Source organism: Arachis hypogaea, chromosome 9 (assembly GCF_003086295.3).
Source record: "Arachis hypogaea cultivar Tifrunner chromosome 9, arahy.Tifrunner.gnm2.J5K5, whole genome shotgun sequence".
Taxonomy (NCBI): Eukaryota; Viridiplantae; Streptophyta; class Magnoliopsida; order Fabales; family Fabaceae; genus Arachis; species Arachis hypogaea.
Genome location: NC_092044.1, coordinates 901,613 through 924,714, shown reverse-complemented (window position 1 = coordinate 924,714; position 23,102 = coordinate 901,613). Strand labels below are relative to the sequence as shown.

Below are 23,102 nucleotides of genomic sequence, written 5' to 3'. Positions count from 1 at the left end.
GATTATATAAAATTGCTGAAAAACCTTGTCTTGCTATGCAAGAGGACGTTTGTCTTCTTGCTATGCACGTGAGTCGGTGAGTGTTTGCCAACTTGCTTCATTAGCTGTGTTCTTTTTATTTTGTTTTATAATTTTATTTCTCTCCTTAGTTCTATAGGTTGATTATTTTTATCTGTTGCTAAAGTTGGAACAAAATTAATTTCAGAAAGTAAAACAAAAGAATAAAACCATTTTTTCTAATTAACCAGACACAACAAATTAAACTTTTTTTCATATTGTTCTATATTGTTTTCTCTACCAAGCAAGAAACTTAATGTCACATTTATACGTACCTCTTGTGAGCCAGATTAAAAGCAAAGATGAGCATTTATATATAATTCTTTCAGTGAATATAATTCTTAGGATTTGAAAATTGGATGTAGAATAGTAGAATGCAGCGAATTTATTGAGTAATTTTCTTTCCTTTTTTTTCGTTAATAAAACGGGCTGAGTAATTGAGTTAGCATGGCCCAGTATCTGTTTTGGTCAATGTTTGGCCCAGTATTTTAAGGTGAGCAATTAGGCCCAAAATATAAATGGGTCTCCTTTAGGCTAGGATCTAAGTTTTGTTTTCCTTTCACCTCCAACATAAAAAGTTTTGATTTACACCTCCAACAAAACTATTAACAACAAAACTATTCGTTAAATAATTTGATATATAATCAAATTATCATTTAATAGATTTAGTTAAATTATCTTCTAATAATTCTTAATTATTAACTTCGTATAAAATTAATTTTTATTAACTATAATTTACAAATTTTATCCCAAGTAATACGAAGAAAAAAACAAAACTTTTATCTCAAGTAAACCCTTCAGTAATTTTTCCCTTTTTCTACTATGCAAATTGTAAGCACCCTTAGAACCCTTCCCAAAACCCCTCGCTTTGATCACTTTGCTCCTTCCGCCATGGCCCTTCTTCTTCTTCTTCAACTCAGGACCAAACCCAACAACAACCCTTTCACAAACCCGACTTTGTTCTTTTTATTCTCCAAATATTTTTCTTCTTCTTCTTCTTCTTCTTCTCTCAGGGACCTTAAACACACTCTCAAACACCAACAACCACAATCACAATCACAATCACAATATCCTTCAACACCCTCAGAGCAATCCTCATTCACCAACACTCATTATCATCAGCAGCAACAGCAAAAGCAACATCAGCAGCAACAGAAGAACTCTCTCCACGATATCCGTCGAACCCTCTCCGAATTTCGCCGCCGCACCGCCGCCGAATCCCCGCCGGCCGAACCGCTTTCATTCAGTGATATCTACGACCGAACCATGTGCCGGAAAACGCCCTTTCCGGACGTGGAATCCTCCGGTACGGCGCACGGAGGAGGGAGGAGACCTTTCAACCTCGGCGCCGTTCGCGATGGCTTGCGGAAGCCAGGAGAGGCTCGCGCCAGAGACCGGAGGAGAGCTGATTCGATGTCGTTGGAGGCGTACAGGGAGGTGCTGAGATCGAGGCCGTTAGATTCCTCCGCCACCGCAGCAGCTGGAGCATCCTCGCCGGAGAATGTGGTTGGCACTGCGAGCTCGTTGCCGGATTCTGTGTTGAAGCAGAAGAGACGCAAAGAAGAGTCCGAGTTTATGAAGGTTTATAGCTTTGGCGAATTGGGGGAGAAATTGAAGAAGCTGAGACCTGAGGGAATGAGAAAAGAGTGGTTCTCTATTGAAGAATTGAACGAGAGGTTGAAGAGGATGAGAGAGAAGGAGGTGGAGGAAGCTGAGTCCAATGTCACAGGAGGGGTACTATTCAAGGACATGAGAGAGTGCCTGCTATCTGAAGATGAAAAGTCTAGGAAGAGTTCACGTTAGTAACAAGCTTTAATTTCTTGTGTTTTTGGATTTGATTTTATCTTTCACATGATATTGAAGGTTTCAATTTTGAGGGGCTGAGTTGACTATAGGGATTAGTACATAATAGGAATCAGTAAAAGCTTGGTGGTTGTCATTTTTATTTATTTAATATATGGATTGAATTTAGAACTTCACTTCAACTTGGATAACATTGATTAGGATTTAGGATAGGATTATAAGAACGTGATGACATTGTTCCACACCGTCTAGTGAGATAAAGCTTAGCCTATGTTTTGTAGTTTTGTGTGGGTGGAGGGGATCCACCCTGTCTCTAATCCCCGGATTTGGTTGCGGTAGCGAGTTATGGACCTGGTGTCCTTTGTTCGCCTTGTCTCTCCTTCCTAGTTTAACTCCCTCAAGCATGCTCTCTGCAGTTGTCCCCACTGTGACACGTCCTCCGGTTCACTCCTTAGCCATCTCAAATAGACCCTTGGTCATTGCTGTATTTTAAAATTTGGCATGAGGTTGATGAAGTATAGGCTTGTCATGAATCACCATTAATTTGATGTGATGGGCTGGAATCAATCTCGGTTCTTGTGTATATTTGTTAAATTTGACTCTGATAGTAGTGTGAAACTAATGTGGCATGATTTTGATTAAAAGCGAATTACTAATTGTTTGAATTATCCAGTGCAGAAATCTGATATCTTAAGCCAGTTCATTGGGACTCCAGCCTACTATTCGGGTCTCCCTAAAGAGCAGCTTGTTGAAAAAGTAAGTAATGGTTTGCTTTGGTCTATTTTCTATTTATTTGCTATATTCCTTCTTGTTTTGGTGATCTGAACCTTCATTCCATTGTCAAACTCAAAACTTGCGACATTACCTATTTAGAGAAATGTTTTTCCATGTCGAATCCATTGTTGTTGACATTAACTTCACAGTTCTATACTTCAAAATTGCTTTCTCCTTGATACTATTGAGTGCATCCGTTGTTGATATGTGTTGGTTTTATTAGAAATATCTATAATAACTTGCGGTATTAGATTGTCGATAGTTCTGAGTTTTAACAAATTTGATACCCTGACATTGCCACTTTTTGCTAATTCCAGTACTTCCATCCAGATAATATGTCCTCAGAAGAAAAGTTGAAAATTGAACTTGCAAAGGTTAGAGATGAGTTCAAAATGTCAGAGTCAGACTGTGGATCTGCTCGAGTTCAAGGTAAGGGCTATTATTAATTAACTGTTTTATTTATGAGTAGCATGTGGAAGGAAGGGAATGAATTTGCTTTAGTTACCTTCCTATCAAATCTGAAACATTGTGTGACTGTCTTATTGCAATATAGGTTCATAATTAGATGAAAGTGATGATATCAAAAGTGTATTGGAAATGCTTATGAAAATGGTTATAAGAACTTGTTATGGAATCAATGATGTCATTTTGGCTTCATGCAGTTGCACAACTCACAACTAAGATTAAGCATCTATCAGCTGTTCTACACAAGAAGGTGAGTTACTTCTTCCAACATCTCTCATTGATCTTAATCTTCTATATATTGAAATGAAAATAACTACTGGTGGCAGAAATTTTTTGAACCAACCAATTTCATATGAATCTGGAGCTATTTCTGTTTGAGTTGGACTTCTATTAAGCTGTATGTATGTTAAGTTATAGATAAAAACCAATGGTCCGAATAAGCATCCTTACTACTAGTATATCAGATGAACGAAAAATAGTGTATTATTATTGCTGGTCATATGATTGCTTCTTAATTCAATTTGCACTTTTGCAGTCTTGCCATGATCCATCTTATTAGTTCACCCTTGAGATCCCTCTTGTGCAATGTCACCACTGTTTCGATTTCAACCCGTCTCTTGACCCTTCGATTTTTATTTCGGATTACATGGTGAAAATCGTTCTTAGCATATTACTCTCATATACCTTACTTGATTCATTCTATCATGATTTAGGATGTGCATTCTCGTAAAGGCTTGATAGCAATGGTTCAGAGGAGAAAAAGATTATTGAAATACCTCAGAAGAAGTGATTGGGAATCTTATTGTTTCGTTATATCTAAGCTAGGTCTACGTGATAATCCAGATCATGGTCGCAAAACATAGGCCAGAGGTAGATCAAGTCATGCAATCAGTTCATATGGTCATTCTTCTGGTAAGCTAATGAGAAGACCCCTCTGAACATAAACTAATTGGACTATACAAAAAGACAACTACCCATCATTGTTGTTGATAATCTGACCAGGTATACCAGGGAGAAATACTTCTATGATCTGGATGCAAAGAAAAAATAGTGGTTATTGATAATTTTAAATGTGTTCTAGAACTACGCAAGTATTCCTCATACAGAAGGTTAGTCCAGTTTTAAACATTTTCAGTGAAACTGGCCAACTGGGTGAGTCATTGTTTTGTTTGTAGTTTTGATTGGTATGATTCTGCTGTGTCAACTGTTGAAGAGATATGTTGGTCCATTTTTCCAGGGAGAAGATTTAGATTAGTCTTATGGTCAACCCATTATATCATTCTATCAATTCTAGGTTGAATTTTGTGAAAATTTTTAATTTTAAATAGCTTTTTGTTTGTCACAAGAATCATATCATGTATCAGGGAAAACAGATAATTAGGTTAGCAAAATGTTCTGCTTTCACGATAGATTCTCCCCAGAGTATCCTCTTTGATTATTGCAACTAGATTGTTGATTACTGTTTTTTATTTCTTTTTAATAGTAAAAGTAAAATCATTGGAAAAATAAAAGATATCCTATTTTAGAAGTTATAATTTAAATTTTTTAACTTAAATTTTTTTTAATATTATAAATAAACAAAAAATATTTTTATATTATTCTACCTAAATATAATTATTAGATAAAAATATATTTTTAATGAAATATTTGAACATAAAAAGTATTTTTATTTTTTTAAAAAAGATCGTTTGAAATTTCTCTTTTTTTTTTTAAGTTTATCCAAACAAGTTCTTATTCGGTGCACAACCCAGAATTTGAAACCCTGGTATGTTGGTATTTATATCATAATTTTAACTGAGCTTATCTGTTTTATTTTTCCCGTCTGGTTGTTTACATTATCCTGAAATTAATTTGGAAAAAGAAGTTTGGATAATTTTTACATGCTATTTATTGACCATGTGTCATTTGAGTTGTGACTATTTCGAGTTCACAAAAGAATTTCACATCTAATACGGTAATACCTACTTAGCTACTCTCTTTTTCCAAATCTATTATTGTTTATGCAAATGGTCTTTTCTTAGTACCAATGATTTGGTAATCTCCACATCACTATCATAGTATCATTATTCACCTCCAAAATTGTGTCGTATTAGTCCCAAGTCGCATGATTGCTTATCGTTATGTTCTCAATTTAACATGTCTTGCAACATATGCACATTTTAAATATTTTTTTTCCCCATAAAAGGCATCTCTCAATTTAGACTCGAAATGTTTTTAGTTTGTGGATCACTCACAAAAAATAGATGCATACAATTCAATACTCAACTTTCAAAATCGAATTTAAATAGATAATAGGAAAAATTAGTATAAAGGATCATAAAGAAGATTTAATTATTAAAAAAGATTTTTAATATAAAAATTATTTAAAAAGATTAATTTTATAATATTTAAAGAGAAGGATTAATTTTTTTTTTTTGTGAAAAGACAAATATATTTTTAGATTATTTTTTTATTTATTTATTTTTGTAAATATATCCCTTTTTTTTTCGAATTGTTTATAATACTCAAATTCTTATTCTTCATCTATAATTTATAGAGATATTTGTTGCTGCCAATCACAAAATCTAAGACTTAGGACCTGGGAGTATACTAATGTCTTATCATTATCATATATAAAGTAGTCAACAATGAGTATAAAACAAATAATTCAGATGGAGAAAGAAAACTAGAGGTGAGCACGAGTCGGTTTGGTTTGGGTTCAAAGTGAAATTAGAATTGAACCGATCAAAATGTAATTGATTTGGTTTGGTTTAAATTTGTATTTTTTTGTACATATATTCGAACCAAACCAAACCGATTAAGAACGGATTGGTTCAGTTTGGATAATTAGGTACCTAATGACTTTGAAATTCATAAAAAAAAACTAAATTTTTATCTTAAAAGTTCAACAAGTACAATAAACATGTAACATCAATATAAATAATCTAAACATGTTAAACACCAAATATATTAAAAATTATACTCATTAAAATCCAAACAATTAACAGCGAATAATCTCACTAAAAAGCTACTAAAAGCCATATATATTTTTATTTTTTTATTTAATTAATATACGATCAGGTTCACGGGTTGGTTAGAGTTTCGCACCCTTAGAACTGATATCCGAATGAATCACTGATAAAGACCATTGGTTTAGTTTGGAATTGGACCCGATTATCCGTTGATTCTAGAACCAATTTAATTGGTTCGGTTCGAATTCAGACAGATAATTGAATACCCGCTACCTGTATTCAATCCTAAAAAAACAAAAAAAAAAGAGAAGAGAAATTATTAGAATAATATTATCTTTTCAATGTTTTTTTAATTTTTGTTTTTAATAATATATAAATTAATCCTTTTTAATTATTTTAATATTAACCATCCTTTTCATTAATTATGTTTTATTAATGGTCTTTTACAATAATTTTCTCTAGATAATATATGGAAAGAATAATTATCAGTTGGACTTAGATGTATACGCTTCACAGACTTTTTTGGGTTAGTTGATAAAAAAAAAAAAGAAAAAAAGGAAGGAACATTACAGTGCCATTGTAGAACCTTTTTCATAAATAATCCGATTCAACAACTACGGAAAAGAAATGTAAAGCTGTATAGTTGAAAAAAATAATAATGAAAGAATGTGAAAACATATTGATATTTTAAATAAAAATATTATTTATAAACTAAAACTAATTATTAATATATTTATACATAAATATATATAATTTAATTTATTTTTAATATTTATTTATATTTTAATATATTTTATATTAATGATTAATTTTTGTGGTTAATTTTAGTATAAACATAATATAATGTTATTTTAAAACGTGGCATCGCATTCACATGCATTTCTTGTTTTTTGTTCAACGTGGCGTGTCACTTGCCTTTTATATATAACAAAATCCAACAAACAATATATAACATTGACTCAGGACTCAAATAGAAAAACTAAGAAGATTCTTTACAAGAGGCGAAGATTGAAGAAAGAAGCAGAGAAAAGAACTCTACTTGAGCTTGACATAAGGAAGGAAAATGGCAATGGCAGCTTCTGCAGCAAAGAAGAAAATATGTGTAACTGGTGCAGGAGGTTTCTTAGCTTCTTGGGTTGTTAAGTTTCTTCTTTCCAAAGGATACATCGTTCATGGCACTGTTAGACAACCTGGTACTTTTCACCAATCCCCATTTTATTTCTTTTTCTAAATTGAAACCACTCTCATAATTTTGTTTTCTTACTAATCTCTTGCAGATACTCTTTTGAGTTAATGCTAAACTCAATACAAAATTATAATTTTATTTGTTTTAATTTGTGAGTAGGTGATGAGAAATATGCTCACTTGATGAAGCTTGAGGGAGCTTCTGAGAATCTTAAACTCTTCAAAGCAGATTTGTTGAGTTATGAATCAGTTCAGTCAGCAATTGCTGGATGCAATGCTGTTTTCCATGTTGCTTGCCCTGTGCCTTCAACAACATCAACCAACCCTGAGGCATGGAATCTTCTAATATCATAATACTCTTTGATTTATTTATGTCAAAGCTTAAAGGATTTATTTTGTTTGATCATTGTCTTCAAAATAGTTCATTTGACAAATCTGCAGTAGCATTAGTTTTGTGATTAATGGGAAAATTATTATGGTTGTGGAGTTAATGTTGTGTTTATGTTCTTATTTATCCAATTTACATGTTAACCAGTGTGAGGCCTATATATTCATTTTGTCTTGAAACCACTGATCTCAAAAGTTTAAGCTGATGAGAGGAAGCAACATGAATGATTATATCTCTGACATTCCCTCTCAAGCAAAAGTCTTTTTTGGGTTTGTTTTTTGCATAAGCCTTATGCTATTTTTCACTTTTGGAGTTCACCAAGAATCGAATTCTAGATCTTTCGGACATAGAGTTTTGATACCATGTCATGAAATCACTCATTCCAAAATCTTAAGCTAATAGAAAGAAGCAACATGAATGATTATATCTCTAACACGTTTTTCCTGTGGAATCAATGATGCTAGTAATAGTAGAAATTTCTGCAGGTAGAAATGATTGAGCCTGCCGTCAAGGGAACTACCAATGTGCTCGAAGCTTCTCTTGAAGCTAAAGTGGAACGAGTCATCTATGTGTCATCTGTAGCCGCTGCTTTCATGAACCCAAATTTTCCAAATGACAAAGTGATTGATGAATCTTGTTGGTCTGATAAAGACTATTGCAGAAAAACCAATGTCAGTATAATTCTGTTACATATATGCTTGTGATACGAATTTGTCATTGGTCTTATAATTACAACCGTATCAGTTGTAGAGAACATTTGTGTTATATATGACTAAACTCTCAAGTTTTTTTGTATGATTCAGAACTGGTATTGCTTCTCCAAGACAGAGGCTGAAGAGCAGGCCCTAGACTTTGCGAAAAGAACCGGGCTTGATGTGGTGAGCATTTGTCCTACCCTTGTGCTTGGACCCATTTTAAGGTCATCTATTGTGAATGCAAGTAGCTTGGTTCTCCTCAAGATTTTGAAAGGTGCTTAAATGCTTAATTATTACTGTCTTCTACAATATGCTAGTTTATTTACTCTGCAGTGGTAGTTATCATGCACCGGCCTAGACTTGAACGGTTAAAATAGCTAACTTTTGTGGTGTGGTTCATTCGAAGCTCTTCTCGTATACCTTAAAGTGCAAACAATTAAAATCTTGAGACACATGAACAACAAAATTGGCATAAAATTTCCTCTTGTGCAAGCAGATTCCACGTTTGGTTTGTAAATTTAGTTGACCATGAAGTAAACTAATCTAAACAGATGTCATATGTTTCATTCTATTTGTAAATTATAACTTTTAGCATCCATAGTTCTCTTTTTTGAAATGTATATATGAATTCATGTTTAAGGTTGTGAATCATTGGAGAACAAACATCGTTGGATAGTTGATGTGCGAGATGTAGCCGATGCAATTCTTTTGGCTTATGAAAAGCCTGAAGCAGAAGGGAGATATATATGCACTTCACACCCTGTTAAAGCAAAGGATATGGTGGAGAAATTGAAGAGTAAATATCCAAACTACAACTACCCTACAAAGTAAGCTTCACTTTCCCCATGATCTATGATGAAAATTTTCAATTATCAATGATGAACCAATTTCTATCTTGTGAGTTTAATTTTGATGCGTTGACAGTGTAAAGTATTTTACACCGTCTTGCAATCACATCTGTTTTTTTAATTACCATTCATACGGTCAATGTGAAAAATAGTTATTTTTACTGAAGTGACATTACGTAATTGGATGCACGAGTCAAACTATTTATACTACACTGAAAGTGTATCAAAATTAAATTCCTATCTTATTTATGACAAAAGGATGAAGTTTTAGGAAACACAGATCTTTTGCTTGTTAGTATCAATTCTAAACACAATTTGCATTATTGGTAGCTTTGTTGAGGTGGATGATCATCAAACAAAGTTAAGCTCAGAGAAACTACAGAGGCTTGGTTGGAGATACAAGCCATTGGAGGAGACACTCACTGATGCTGTTGAGAGCTATAAAGAAGCTGGTCTCTTGCAATCAAAGTAAACTTTGTTGGTCTTGGAATAAAATAAATAAAATTGTTATTCAGCATCTCCCTATTGGAAGGGATTTGTGAATGAATATGTTTCAGTTGTTGCAATGTGATTGTATTGATGTGTGATCACTGATGTTGTTTTTATATGACCAATTCATGCTTAAAAAGAGGGCCCTTTTCCCCAATATAAGGCCAATGTTCTAAAATATATCATTACATTTCATATAAAATAAAATTCAATTCATATGCACTGTCAGCGTAAAGTAGTTTTACACGTGTATTCAATTACGCGATGTCACATCAGTAAAAGTAACTACTTTTTACATTGATCGCGTGAATGATCATCCAAAAGTAAAAGTAACTAATTTTTGTGAATGATCATCAAAAAGAACAAATGTTGATTGTACGCCAGTGCATCAAAATTAAACTCTCTTGAAATTTTTTAATACGTGTGAAACGTATTCAATAGGTCTTGAGCAAGCTTTATTGCCACAAGGGAAACTTGAGCTGTATTGAATACAATGGAATCCTAAAATCTTGAGCAACTCTTTGATTTCCCAGATAATCCTTTTAGATTGTGAAACATATTCAATAAGTCTTGAACAAGCTTTATAGTCACAAGAGAAACTTGAGCTGCATTGAACATAATGTAATCCTCAATTATTGCAACATATCAAAGAGATTCACACTGCATAGCCAGGTAATCTATGTTTAGTAGTTTCTGTAAAAGTGATTTCATATCAAATTTGAAGTCATGAAATTCAAACCTAACAACACAATAAAGTATATACCTCTTTAAAAGATTTTGATTCTGACTGCAGCTACCATTACTTTATCTATTTAAATTAAAAGATAATGCACAATCTAATTAAGTAGTTGAGTTTTAAGAACATAATTCCAATTTGTGGCACTTTTTCTCCACACACAAATGTTTTCAATTGGATGCAAAATTCTACATTCTTAGTTTTGGCTTTTGACTGATTGAAAAATGTTTGAACTTTCAATCTCAAAGGACTTTTCCATGTAACCAAAACCTTCCTTTTGTGCCCAAAAAAACAAAAAGGATTTAATAACTAAAACACAAATGCATAGCATTAGTAATAATACTTTGCAAAACAACCAGCTCAATTAATTTATTTAATCTTTTTGAATTTTCGGTTGGTAATAAAAGTTCTTTTAAATGAAAGTATAACAATATCTTACACACTTTAGGTAAGAAAAAAAAACAAAACAAAACAAAAAACAGAGTAATTTCTGCAGTGTGTGTGCACCGACAACATTTAAGAAGTCCAAATTCGTAGTAATTGTTCAAAATAAATGTTCTTGGATTTTTATGCTGACCATACTTTTATTTAAGCAGTTAAATTGGTTCCTCTAGCAAATTGATATATTATTTATTATTTATTTTTATTTTTTTAGACACCAAAAAACATTGATATATTTTTTAAAGCCATTTTCTTAAATCCTTCGTTGAATAGGGACTCTAGTTTAATTAAGCTCTCAAAATAGACACTATTATAAGCTCTCATGCACAAATATAATTATAATGTAAATTGGAATTATTATATATTCTTTATATATATAAATAGGATTTCCACCATGTAAATAATAATTACTGTTCATACCCTGGCCCAATGATAAAGGCCCAGGTCCAAATAGAAAGGCTTAATCCGAAGAATTAAGCCTAGCTAAGCACCAACCTTCATATAAGAAGTCGGTGTTGACTACGACTCACTTCGAAGAAGTCGGACATGAGGTTAGCTGGCGGATAAACACTCATTTGAATGAGTAACCGCCCCTAAAATCTCTCTAACCGCTTCATCAAGCCATATCTTAACCTCCCTAAGATAGAGGGACGGTTAACACCCAAAAGATGCGGCACTACTCCAACGGGGGTTATTGGCTCACCACTATAAATACACTGACACCCCTCAGGTATCTCTAAGCCCAATACTCTCTAGACCTGCTAACGCCCTTGCTAACTTAGGCATCAGAGTGTCTTTGCAGGTACCACCCCCCATTCACTCACGCACACAAGTCGGAAGGAGGCTCCAGCGTGCGAACCAGCTCGGAGACTACCATCCGCGGGCGATTGGGCCAACCAACGTCATCTATTCTGTTAATCTCCGGTTACCCAACGTAACAATTATGCTGTAGTTGTTATATATATATATATATATATATATATATATATATAATCAACCCATTATTTAATTATAATAGTTGAATAATCATTAGTTATGCGACTATTCGTTTGTGGCAATTTTGTTTACTTATGCAATTTTATGTATAGTGGTTACTTACATTTTATTTTTTTAATTAAGTGCTATTTTTTAAGCATTTGCTTTTAGACAATTATTTTAAGTTAAATTAAGTAAATAAAAAAGGTTGTTCTAAAGTAAAGGATTTACCTGTGCAATGAATGCATTCAACAATTCAAAGTTCAAACATTCAATATAGTATTGTAGTTAATGCATTCAACACTTGACCTTAAAAAGAAATAAAATAAAATAAAACACAAGTATTTTTTTATTTCTTAACCAAAGTTAACAACATATACCTTAAAAGTAGTGAAAATTACATACCAGATGGCTATCTACCTAAGAACCCAAACAGTGTTTCTAGATTTTATTAAATAGTATAATTTAATTTAGAATTTTAGATTATCATTATTAGTCAATCACAAATATAATTCTTCTTCTTCTACAAGTTTCATTCACCAATTTGACCAAAACATAAATTCAGACAATTTGCACTGTTTGAAAAAATTATTTTTAAGCAGCATTAGCCACACAGTTTCTCTCTCAGTTTCTAACTTTCTAAGTATCATACTATATCTGGTATCATTTCTGTTTCCGTTGAACATGTTAATAGATAATCAAGATCAAAGGTTCAGGAGGATGGAAGTTAGGACAGTTGATATTCCTGATGAATGCTGGGATTTAGTCTTTAGATTCCTCGACGACAGCCGCGATTTGGAATCTATTTCGATGGTCTGCAAGCTGTTCCTTTCAATTTCAAGCCAAATTCAACATTCTCTTAAAATATTTGATCAAACAGTTGAACTCATTCCTAACCTGTTCATGAGATTTCCAAAGCTCACAGTGTTAGACCTCAGTTACTTCAATGGAAATCTTGAAGGCCTGCTTCATCAGATTTCGCAATCTGGGTTGGACCTTGATTCCCTTAATCTTTCCCATCAGAGGAAGCTTCCAATTGAAGGCTTGAGCGAACTCAGTTTGGTGATGAAGAATTTGAGGGTGTTGATCTGCTCAAACATTGGCTCTCTGGATGATAGTGATTTAGAGGTTATGGCCTCTTGTTTTCCATTGCTTCAAGAGGTTGACATTAGTTTTCCATTGGATTCTCGAGTATCGGATTTTGGGATATCGAAGCTGTCTTTAATGCTTGAGAATCTGCAAAAGATTAACCTCTCTGGTAATCACTTGCTCACTGATCAATCACTACTCGCTCTGTGCCGAAACTGTGTGTCATTGGAAGAGGTTTTGTTCCTGTCCTGTTTTAGAATAACCCAATTAGGTATTGTTTCTGCTATCCGCTTTCGAGGGAATTTGGCTTCCATAGCTTTCAACATTGAAAAGAGAAGAATTCATGGACCTGGTTTGGCACCTATGCCAATTAGCCAGGATTTGATTGGTGCACTCAAGTGTCTGGAAAGGCTAATTGCTATTGATTTGTCAAGTTCTTTCATCTCAGACGAGTTGCTCTCTTCAGTCGCAGAAGGTTGTCACATTCTGAAGAAACTTATCCTCCAAGGCTGTTGCAATTTCACATTTGCTGGAATCTCCTGTGTGCTATCAAAGTGTCAATATGTTGAGTGTTTGGATCTTGGAAAAGTTGACTTCCTAACGGATCAATGCATTGCCAAGCTATCCATGTTTCTTCTCAATGTGACCTCTATAAACCTCAGTGGTTGTTGCCAGCTTACAAATTCAGCATTTTTCACACTCACAAGAAACTGTACTCTGCTAGCCGAGATCAGAATGGAGAGAACATATCTTGGGGTAAAAGCTGATGAAGAAAAAGACAAAGATCCTTCACTTGATCTTGTTCCAAACCCTCAGGTGAAAAGTCTTTATTTGGGTCACAACATTCTACTTGATGACGAAACTCTGTTCAAAATCGCTTCCATTTGCCCCAATCTGGAGCTTCTTGACTTAAACTCTTGCAGCAGCATATCCGAAGAAGGTATCGCTGAGGTTCTTAAGAAATGTAGCGAGATAAGGCACTTGAACTTAGCCTACACAGAAGTGAAGCTGTTAACTATAGACTCTCAAGTATCACAAATGAAGGCGTTGAACTTGTCAGGGTCAAGAATTGGTGATGAAACACTCTCAGTAATCTCAAAATGGTTCTGTGGACTAGTAGCTCTGGAGATTCAGAATTGCAGTGATGTAACCACAAAAGGGGTGAGGGAAGTAGTGGAAAGCTGCATGGGATTGAGAGAGTTGAATCTGAAGAACTGTGATTTGGTGAGTGATGAGTACATTGCCACCTTGGAGTTTTCAAAGCCATCATTGAGGAAAATAATCAAACACCTTGCGGGCATTGCTGTTGATTATTACCGATGAGAAGCTGATTATTGGATCCTGCGTTGTTAATTGTTAGTTAGCAGAATAGTAATAAACTAATAATGCTTGGTGCATATACTTTTTTTTAACACCAAAACTTTTGTATTTTGTGTCCATACTTGTTTTCTCACCCTTGGATTAAATTTATTTAACTGAATTTAGAAACAAAAAACTTGGTTGTCATATTTATAGCATAAATCGATTTATGGGTTGCGTAAACATTATAAAATAGCATGGTCATAAAAATAAAAAAGTTTCAATAATACTACATGAATAATTAATTTTAGTGATCACGTTTAATTAAATTGGTTAATAACTTATTAATACAATAAAAATAAAAAAATTAATTAAATTTAATTATAAAAATAATTTATTTAGATAATATTTCTCTTCAGATATAATTTACACAACAATTTCTGCAATAAACATTATGGCTAACACTTTTTTTAATTATATTTAAATTAATATAAGCTAAATGTCTAAATTATTTACAACGAAACGCACCTTGATAGTTTATACTTCAAAAATATTATTTGCACATTAAAATCAACCACTAAAATTAGTCACTAATATATTTGTATATATAAACTAAATTGAATTGACCTAATAGTTAACTCACTAATTCGCTTAAACAAGTGTTAGGGATTCGAATTTTGCTTTGTACATGCAACAACCCATTGGCCAGCGACAAATTATTAAATAGAGTTCAGATATGCGACAGATTAATTCTTGACCTGCCGAGAGAAACCAACAAAATATATATTTATGTATAAATATATTTATGATTTGATTTATTTTCAATATGTATTTATATTCCAACATGTATTTTATATTATTGACTAATTTTAATGATTGGTTTTGGTGTACACTATATAGGATGACAAACGGGCCAACATTCGCCGAACTGGCTCGCAAAGCTTGCCAAAAAAAAGGTCGGCCGGGCTTAATTTAAAAATCCGCTTAACTTGCACCACCTAATTCGCATGCTTTGGCGGGGCGGGCTTTTTTGGCGAATCTGTTTTTTTTGGTAATTGAAAATGATAATTAAAAATGTATTAAGTTATAATTTGAATGATATTTTATGTTTGATTGATTAGAGATTTAAAAATATTTAATTATATGTATTAGAAACAAGATACTAAATTAGAGAAAGGATGGTATATTATTGAGTGTATTCAAGTTGTCTAGAATAATACAATATAAAAGGGTATTTATAGGTACTAAGAGAATCGAAATAATAAAGACGTAATATCCTATAATAAATATTCAGATATGCTAAATAATGCTAAATTGATCCTAATTGATCCTAATTATATTATAACAATATGTTTTAGACAATATTTATTTTATTTTTTATAATATTAATTTTATTATTTTATTTTAAAAAATTTGATTGATAATTATATTTATTATATATGTAAAATTATAAAGATTTTAATGTTTGTAAATTTAAAAATTATAAATTTATTAAAATCAGTATAAAATTAAATATTATTTAATATTTAATAATTTATTAAAAAATTAATAAAAAAACAGAAGAAAATACCTGTTAATACACTGTTACACATAACGGAAGAGAAATTAAAGAGAAGTATAGAAAGACAATGAAAATATTAAATAATGTGAATAATAGATATATTAGATGTTTAATTTAATAAATATGTAGATGATTACGTTAATTATTCTTAATTTGATAATTATTTATTTTTATTCAATTTACTCATATATAATTAATAATGATTGAATGTTCAATTTATTAAATGTGTAGATAATTATCTTAATATTAAAATTTATTTAATAATTTAATAATAAAGTATTTTTTTATTATATTAAATCTATTTTAAAATTTATTATTTACAAAAATTATTGTGTATCTAACCAGACGAATTTAGAATTATCTTGGGAGTGAATCCTTTTCAGTAAAAAAAATTAGATAGTATTTAGTGTTTAATTTAATCATTAATTATTTTCTCTTATTTATTTCTGGTCCCACTTATAAAATCAAAGGTGAGAGATCACACTGTATTTATCCTTCCGAATTATCTTACTAAATATAACGAAAAGGGCCAGCCCCCAAATAACGAACTTTTGACTGGGAAAGCAAAGTAGCGAACTACTCCGTTTGCCACTCCTAACATCTTTCTCCAAAACCCTTCCACACACAAATTGTAGACAATGGCTCCACCGCTGCCGCCACCCTCACCACCATCATCATCATCATCGAAAAGAACTTGTAGACACCAACAAACACATTTGCCAGATGAGTGTTGGGAATTAATTTTGAAACACATCAGCGACCATCTAGATCACGAATCACTCTCCCTCGTCTCACGCCAGCTCCTTTTCCTTACCAACCGCCTCCGCACCCACCTCTCCGTTCTCGACCCTGTCCCCCCTCTCCTTCCCGCCCTCTTCCGCCGTTTTCCCAACCTCACGACCATCAAAATCACGCGCTACTTCACCGGTGACATCAACGCGCTCCTCTCCCAAATCGCTTCGCTCGACCTACCCTCACTCCATTCCCTCGACTTGTCTCACCAACCCACCTTCCCCTCACATGGGTTGCGACAATTCTCCCAAAAGTTTCCAACTTTGAAGTCACTCAACTGTTCCTTCATGCCTCAGGATTTGGGCTTAATTGTCGAGTGCTTCCCCAACCTCGAAGAAATCGATGTGAGTTCCCCTCCGTACAAATGTGATGAGATAACAGATTATTCCGGTGTAAAGGCCTTTGTTTCTGGGCTTAAGAAGCTTAGAAAGTTGAATATTTCAGGTAACCGTGAATTTCGGAATTCTTTTATTGTCACATTGTGTCAGAATTGTCATTTTCTAGAAGAGCTTATTTTTCTTGATACCTGCGGTCGTCCTCAGATTGCCAATGCGATCCGTCAGAGACCCCAATTGAGATCTTTGGCTTTTAGCGGTTTGTACCATAGATTTTCGGAGTTTATTGATGCATTGGTGAATTTGAAGGGTTTGACTTGTCTTGATTTGTCTTATTGCCGTGTATCTGATGAGGTCTTGTGTGCTGTTGCGGAAGAAGGCCTTCCCTTGAGGGAACTCTCTCTGCAGTCTTGCAAGGGATATGGATACGATGGGATTTCTTGTTTACTAAGAAAGTGTAATAATTTACAGTATTTGGATATTGAGAACACAGAGTTTCTGAATGATCAGTATGTGATTGAGTTGTCTTTGCTTCTTGGTAATTTGAACCGTGTGAAACTTAATAGGAATAAAAAGCTTACTGATTTGAGCTTGTTAGCCATTATGCGAAACTGTCCTCGGATAATGGATATCAGGATGGAGATAACTGGTCTTGGGAAGCAGAAGTTGGAGGAGGAGGATTGTTTGATTGTGAATTCTCATTTAAAGTTTCTCTATTTGGCTCATAATTCATGGTTGGATGATGAAAGTGTCACTATGCTTGCTTCTGTATGCCCCAACTTGGAGATGATGGATTTGAGCTATTGCGGGATGGTTTCAAAGGGTGCTATTGAAGTTTTGTGGAGGTGTTGTAAGATTCAGCACTTGGACTTAGCTTATCTAGGATATAGGCTCTGTCAGTTTCAGTTTAAGGTTAACTTCGAAGTTCCTACATTGTTTGTGTTGAATTTGTCATCGTCGAGAATCAGCAATGAAGAACTCTCTCTTATTTCAAAGAGTTGTTACAACTTAAAAGAACTCAAATTGGAATATTGTGACAAAATCACGGTCAGTGGAGTAAAGCTGGTGGTGAAAAATTGCAAGCAACTAAGAATGATAAGTTTGTATTCTTGTGAAAATGTATCTTCTGATGTCATTGCTTGGATGGTATTGACAAGGCCATCGTTGAAAAAAATAACATATGCTAGTGGTGCGGTTGTTGGCAAGAGAGATCTCTTACTGAGTCATGGATGCTTTGCTCGCTGGGATTGGCTGGGATCTAAGTTAATTTAACTGAATCTTGGTCGGGAAGTAAAATATGGATGTGAAACGTGGAGGAATCTTCATTTTCTGTAAGAGCATCTCCAATACTTGATTTTAGTTTAATTTTATTTTGAATTTTACAATATGTCACATAAGTATTTATGGGATCATATATCATAAAAATTGATTTGATACTCAATAGTCAATATGAAATTTGTTATTTTAATAGTTGGTTTCATTTCAGTTTATTAACAAATTATAATGTTCATTTAATGAGTTTAATGGATATATATATGATTGCATTGCATTGATTTTTCTTTAAAATGATATGGTATTACTGATATGAATATCACTTCAAAGATTATATATTTAATACAAATTTTAATTTCAAATCAATTCAATTAGTTGGAGTTGTTCTTAGGAACTTTGAAAGATAGTGAATGTATCACAATTTGCATTAATTATAGTTTCCTAAAATGCTAATCTTGTTTGTTATTGAGGAGCTTAATTATAGTTTCCTAAAATGCTAATCTTGTATGTTATTGAGGAAGAAGCTCCGCACTTTCTTAGAGGGTGATGAAGAGTTTTGGGCTCTTACCTTCGGTTTTTCATCATTCAAGAACTTTTTTTTGGGTGTCCGATAAAGGAAAGAACAAAGAACAACTAAGTTGGAGATATCATCTCCCTCCTAATGATATGAATATATGATCAACACTACAAGGAAGTAAAAACTTAGAGTAAAGACGATAATGGCTAGGGATGTCAATGGGGCAGGGCGGGGGCGGGGGATGCCTCCCTGCTCCCCATCTCCGCCCCCAAATTTACTCCCCATCCCCGCCCCGTTCCCCGCCGTGGGGGGAATATTGCTCCTCATTCCCATTCTCTATAGGCCCCATTCTTCACGGGAACCCCATTTCCCATTTATCTGATAGTTATAACTAATTATTAATTTTCATATGAATAGAGGTGTAAGTATCCATTCTATACAAAAATAACAAGATTTTATACAAAAAGTCTAAACAACAAGATGATGACTTCTTTTGAAATGACGCAATGGGGGGATGCAACGGCAAGCCAAGAGGATAGAGAAGTGGACAAGGTGGGAGACAGAGCAACAGAGAGGAGAATGGACACGATGACAAAGTTATGGAAAGGAATGCTGCAAATAGAGAGCACGACGCGGTGAGGATCATGGCACGGTGAGGTGTGACGATGCGGTGAGAAGGGAGAGCGGCGAGAGGGTGGCTGCAGAGAGGTTGGATGGAGTATGGACAACGTTAGAGATTTCTGAATTGAAGAAGAGTTATGCAAACGAGGATTAGAAGTGTGTGTGCGTGCGTGCGTGTGCGTGTGAAATGACTAAAAAACATATATGAGAAATAAACTATTAAAGACTATTTAATAAATTTATGAACTTCGGGGATTAGCGGGGATGGGGCGGGGATCCTCGCTCGGGTCCCCGCGTCTGCCTCGGGGGAATTTTGTCCTCCGTCCCATCCCCACGGAGAAAATTTCCCACAGTCAGATCCCCATTCGGGGCAGTCCCCGCAGGAATCCCCGCGTCTTGGAGAGTTTTGCCATCCCTAATAATGGCTAGTCGTTGTCTTAGCTAAACGATCTGAGTTCGTTGTTCGTTGAATCAATTGAACATAAACCACCCAATTGCGTTGCAGCACCTCAGAAATCTTTAAAAGGTCTGTGGCCACTTTTTCAAACTAAACAAAGATCCCTCCAAATTGCGAATAGTTACACCAAATAATAGTTTCTATCGGAATATTTGCTAAACAACCCAATTAACTATTTACCCATACTGTCTTGTATAGCATACCCAAAACCAACAAGTTGGTCTTGTTCAAAAAGACTAGCATCACAGTTTAATTTAACAACATTAATTGGAGGAGGACGCCAAGAATCACACAAAGAGGGATGATATGTCACCTGATTAGAACGCTTAATAGCAGCATACTCGCAAGAGTGCCTGATAAGTTTGAGAACTTTCTCCTTACTCCAAATGTCATTTGGATTAAAAATATCATTGTTTCTGTCCCTCCAAAACCACCAAAAATCTACTGCAAAATTTTTTTCACTAGTCCGAAGTTTTATACGAAGCCAGCTTTAAAAATCTAAGGAGACATCCCAAATTCGTATTCCCACCTTTCCCAAGTCGGCTTCACTTTATTACAAAGTCTAAGGCAGTGTTTTGCAGTTTTTGTTTCTGGTGCTTCATTATGGGCAAAGATTTGTTGCTGTTAAGCGTCTTTGGTAACGAAAGTTGGCAGTGAAAATAACCCCATGCAGGATGAGCTAAATCAATCCCTTGACCTTTTCAGGTATTCTCAAACCCCAAAAACACAATCAATTCTCATTTGTATCCCATGCAACCTTTCTTTCAAAGAGCCATTCATAACCATTCCTTGTTGAGAAAGCCTTTGAGACATTAGATTGTAAGTTGTAATATTTAGCTTCAGGGCTTGAAGTAACACAGTATAAAGAGTTTGAGCCTTGCCAACAAGTATTTTAAAGGATTAGATAAAATAATAAAAAAAACTATCTAGTTAAAATCTTTTAGTATATTTATAATGTATTTATTAAAAGAAATCTAATCATTTTCATTAGTAGCGATATTACCAACTCTCCAAGAACACTTGTTTAGAAAGAAAACCTTAAAACATTAATTCCCTTCATTTATTGGTCTTGTTCTTTTGTTTTGTTTCTCTTTTCTATTTATAAGTTAAGAAAGATATCTTTTTTCTTCTATCTCCTTCTATTTTTCTTCCAATAATGTTAATTCTTTTATACAAAAATTATATGTCTAAAATTCATGACACAAGAACCTACAAATTCTTGTCTATTCAAGTAGGTCGTGGAAACTCAGGTGCAGTTGACTTTACGTGAAGTTGATAACTGATAGCCGTTAGATAATTTGATTTACTTGACTAAATTTTCTTTTAACGACTTTTAACTATCAATTTCATGTTAAGTCAATTGTACCTGAATTTTTACTATTCAAGTATTGTGGAACAACATAATATAACTCAGATCAATAGCATCTATGTTATCCTGATAAAATTACTACACTTCTTTGGTTCTAAAGTATGTTATTTTGACCTGTCAAAAAAAAAAGTGCGTTATTTTAAAGATTCAATGTATTAACCATAAATTATATCTAAATACACTCAAAAAATTTACAGTGATAAATATTTTCAAGTGTGGCTACTAATTCCAAAAACGGAATAAAATAACTAATATGAAGTGTACTGCAAAATTATACTCATATATATGAAACAATGCTAAATTAAACTCATAAACATAATTCAAACCAGTTACTATTAATGAGACATCTGCATAATTTTTACTCACCTTGCTCTACAATGAAGTGTTATACACCAAGCATTATTCAATCTCAAACAGTAACATAAGAGTTTCTGATTATTCTCCTCAATGACGGCCTTATAAGCTCTAAGGAAGCAACAAAATTATCAATTACAAAATCTCAATATTCCAAATTTAGCTCTCTCAACTCCATGCAACTTTCTACAACTACCTTCGTCACTTTTCTGGTAACATAGCTGCAACCTTGAATATCCAGAACTGCTACTCCACAACACCATTTTGACAAGTTCAATACCTTCAGTTGCAAAACTTCAAAGTCCATCTTCAACAGCTCCATGATACATTCTTCCGATATGCTGCCGGAAGAGTTTAAGTCGAGAAGCTCCACATTGGGGCAAATGGAAGCCATTTTCATCAAACTTTGATCACCAAGTAAAATATTTTGACCCAAATAGAGACTTTTCAAATCTGACCTCTTTCTAAAGATTATGGAAACACTTCACCGAAATTATACACTTTTGGTTGATTTGTTTTAGGATTAATTATTTTTTCATTTAGTCAAAGTTTCTTGCCTTGCTTAATTGGTATGTTTAATGGAGATTGAATCTGAAACTCTTTTCACATATCTAGTACTATGTAATCAAAAGCAAATCTGTTATATTAACAAGCTAAGCAAATAAACTTTAAAATCGAGGGTCAGTTATCTCACTTAATCACTTAACTTAAAAGGTAAGTTACTACTAAACTGAAATCACTTTCTTGTTTCTTCATTAACCAAATGGATTATTATCTACTTGAGCAGAAAAACGCAATGATATTTTTGGGTTAATAGTAAAATGCTTCTTAAAAATTAGGTGTGCACTTTAAATTAGTTTTTGAAAAATATAATCTTAAGTCAAATTGATTTTTTTTATCAATTAGACGATGATATGCGACACTTTATCAATATCATTTATCATATAACAAATTTGATTTACTGAAAAATTTACAAATATATTCACAAATTTTGTCATAATTTAACCTTAATTTACTGAGAAATAATTTGTTCACTTTCCAAAAGACAAATTTTTTATTAATACTTTTAATTAAAAAATAAAATAAATGGTACAGAACTAAGGGCCTTCAGTACCATGCATCACGTTATAAGATAAATGATGCTCAATGATATATTGATCTAACTCTTACAAGTTTGCGGTCTCATCCATAGACACAACCATTGGCTCTCCTGGCACCATCTCATCCCCCAATTCAAGTTGTAATGACATGAAGTGCTTATTAGTACAACGATGGTTCGTTGAGAACTTCTCATCACACCAATAACATAACCCTTTTTTCTTTTTACTTTGGACTTCATCCGGAATAAGTTTACGAGTGGAATTTCTGGTAGTGTTTAGTAGGGGCTGTTGTGGTGGTGTAGAAAGAAGTGGAGGAAGGGGTTGGCGTGCATTAGGTCGCGGAGTAGCAGCAACAGCTTGGTTAGCAAACTGGGGTGATGGGCAGCCGACCCTGTAGTGTGACGAGATTTGGGGGTAAATTTATCCTCATACAATCTTGTCAAAGTCACAACACGCATCAAATTCGGGGGACACTGAGCTTTCACTTTCCTTCGAATAGCCTGCCTTAATCCGCTTATAAAACAATCTC

At 33.7% G+C, this 23,102-nt stretch overlaps 4 protein-coding genes across 6 annotated transcripts; all 4 read left to right on the top strand.

Annotated features, from left to right (window-relative positions):
• The first annotated feature begins 739 nt into the window (after positions 1–739).
• On the top strand, positions 740–4,521 carry LOC112709767 (uncharacterized). Of its 3 annotated transcripts, XM_025761686.3 has the most exons (6): positions 740–1,855; positions 2,534–2,616; positions 2,952–3,063; positions 3,297–3,349; positions 3,813–4,011; positions 4,102–4,318. In XM_025761686.3, the coding sequence occupies exons 1-5, from the start codon at positions 880–882 to the stop codon at positions 3,960–3,962; spliced, it is 1,374 nt and encodes a 457-aa protein (XP_025617471.1). In that variant the 5' UTR covers positions 740–879; the 3' UTR covers positions 3,963–4,011; positions 4,102–4,318. The 3 variants fall into 3 exon arrangements, 2 of the variants coding, with proteins under 2 accessions (XP_025617471.1, XP_025617470.1); XR_011866172.1 differs by having other exon boundaries at positions 3,188–3,349; positions 3,813–4,521; XM_025761685.3 differs by having other exon boundaries at positions 3,813–4,521.
• A 2,449-nt stretch (positions 4,522–6,970) lies between these two features.
• On the top strand, positions 6,971–9,890 carry LOC112709766 (cinnamoyl-CoA reductase 1). The gene is made up of 6 exons (XM_025761684.2): positions 6,971–7,243; positions 7,396–7,565; positions 8,109–8,294; positions 8,427–8,592; positions 8,959–9,145; positions 9,497–9,890. The coding sequence occupies exons 1-6, from the start codon at positions 7,114–7,116 to the stop codon at positions 9,636–9,638; spliced, it is 981 nt and encodes a 326-aa protein (XP_025617469.1). The 5' UTR covers positions 6,971–7,113; the 3' UTR covers positions 9,639–9,890.
• Positions 9,891–12,491: 2,601 nt separating this feature from the next.
• LOC112709765 (F-box protein At5g51380-like) lies at positions 12,492–14,219 on the top strand. The gene has a single exon (XM_025761683.3). The coding sequence runs from the start codon at positions 12,492–12,494 to the stop codon at positions 14,217–14,219; it is 1,728 nt and encodes a 575-aa protein (XP_025617468.1).
• Positions 14,220–16,394: 2,175 nt separating this feature from the next.
• On the top strand, positions 16,395–18,155 carry LOC112712743 (F-box/LRR-repeat protein 14-like). The gene has a single exon (XM_025765672.1). It carries the CDS (start codon positions 16,395–16,397, stop codon positions 18,153–18,155), a length of 1,761 nt encoding a protein of 586 aa, XP_025621457.1.
• Positions 18,156–23,102: the final 4,947 nt, after the last annotated feature.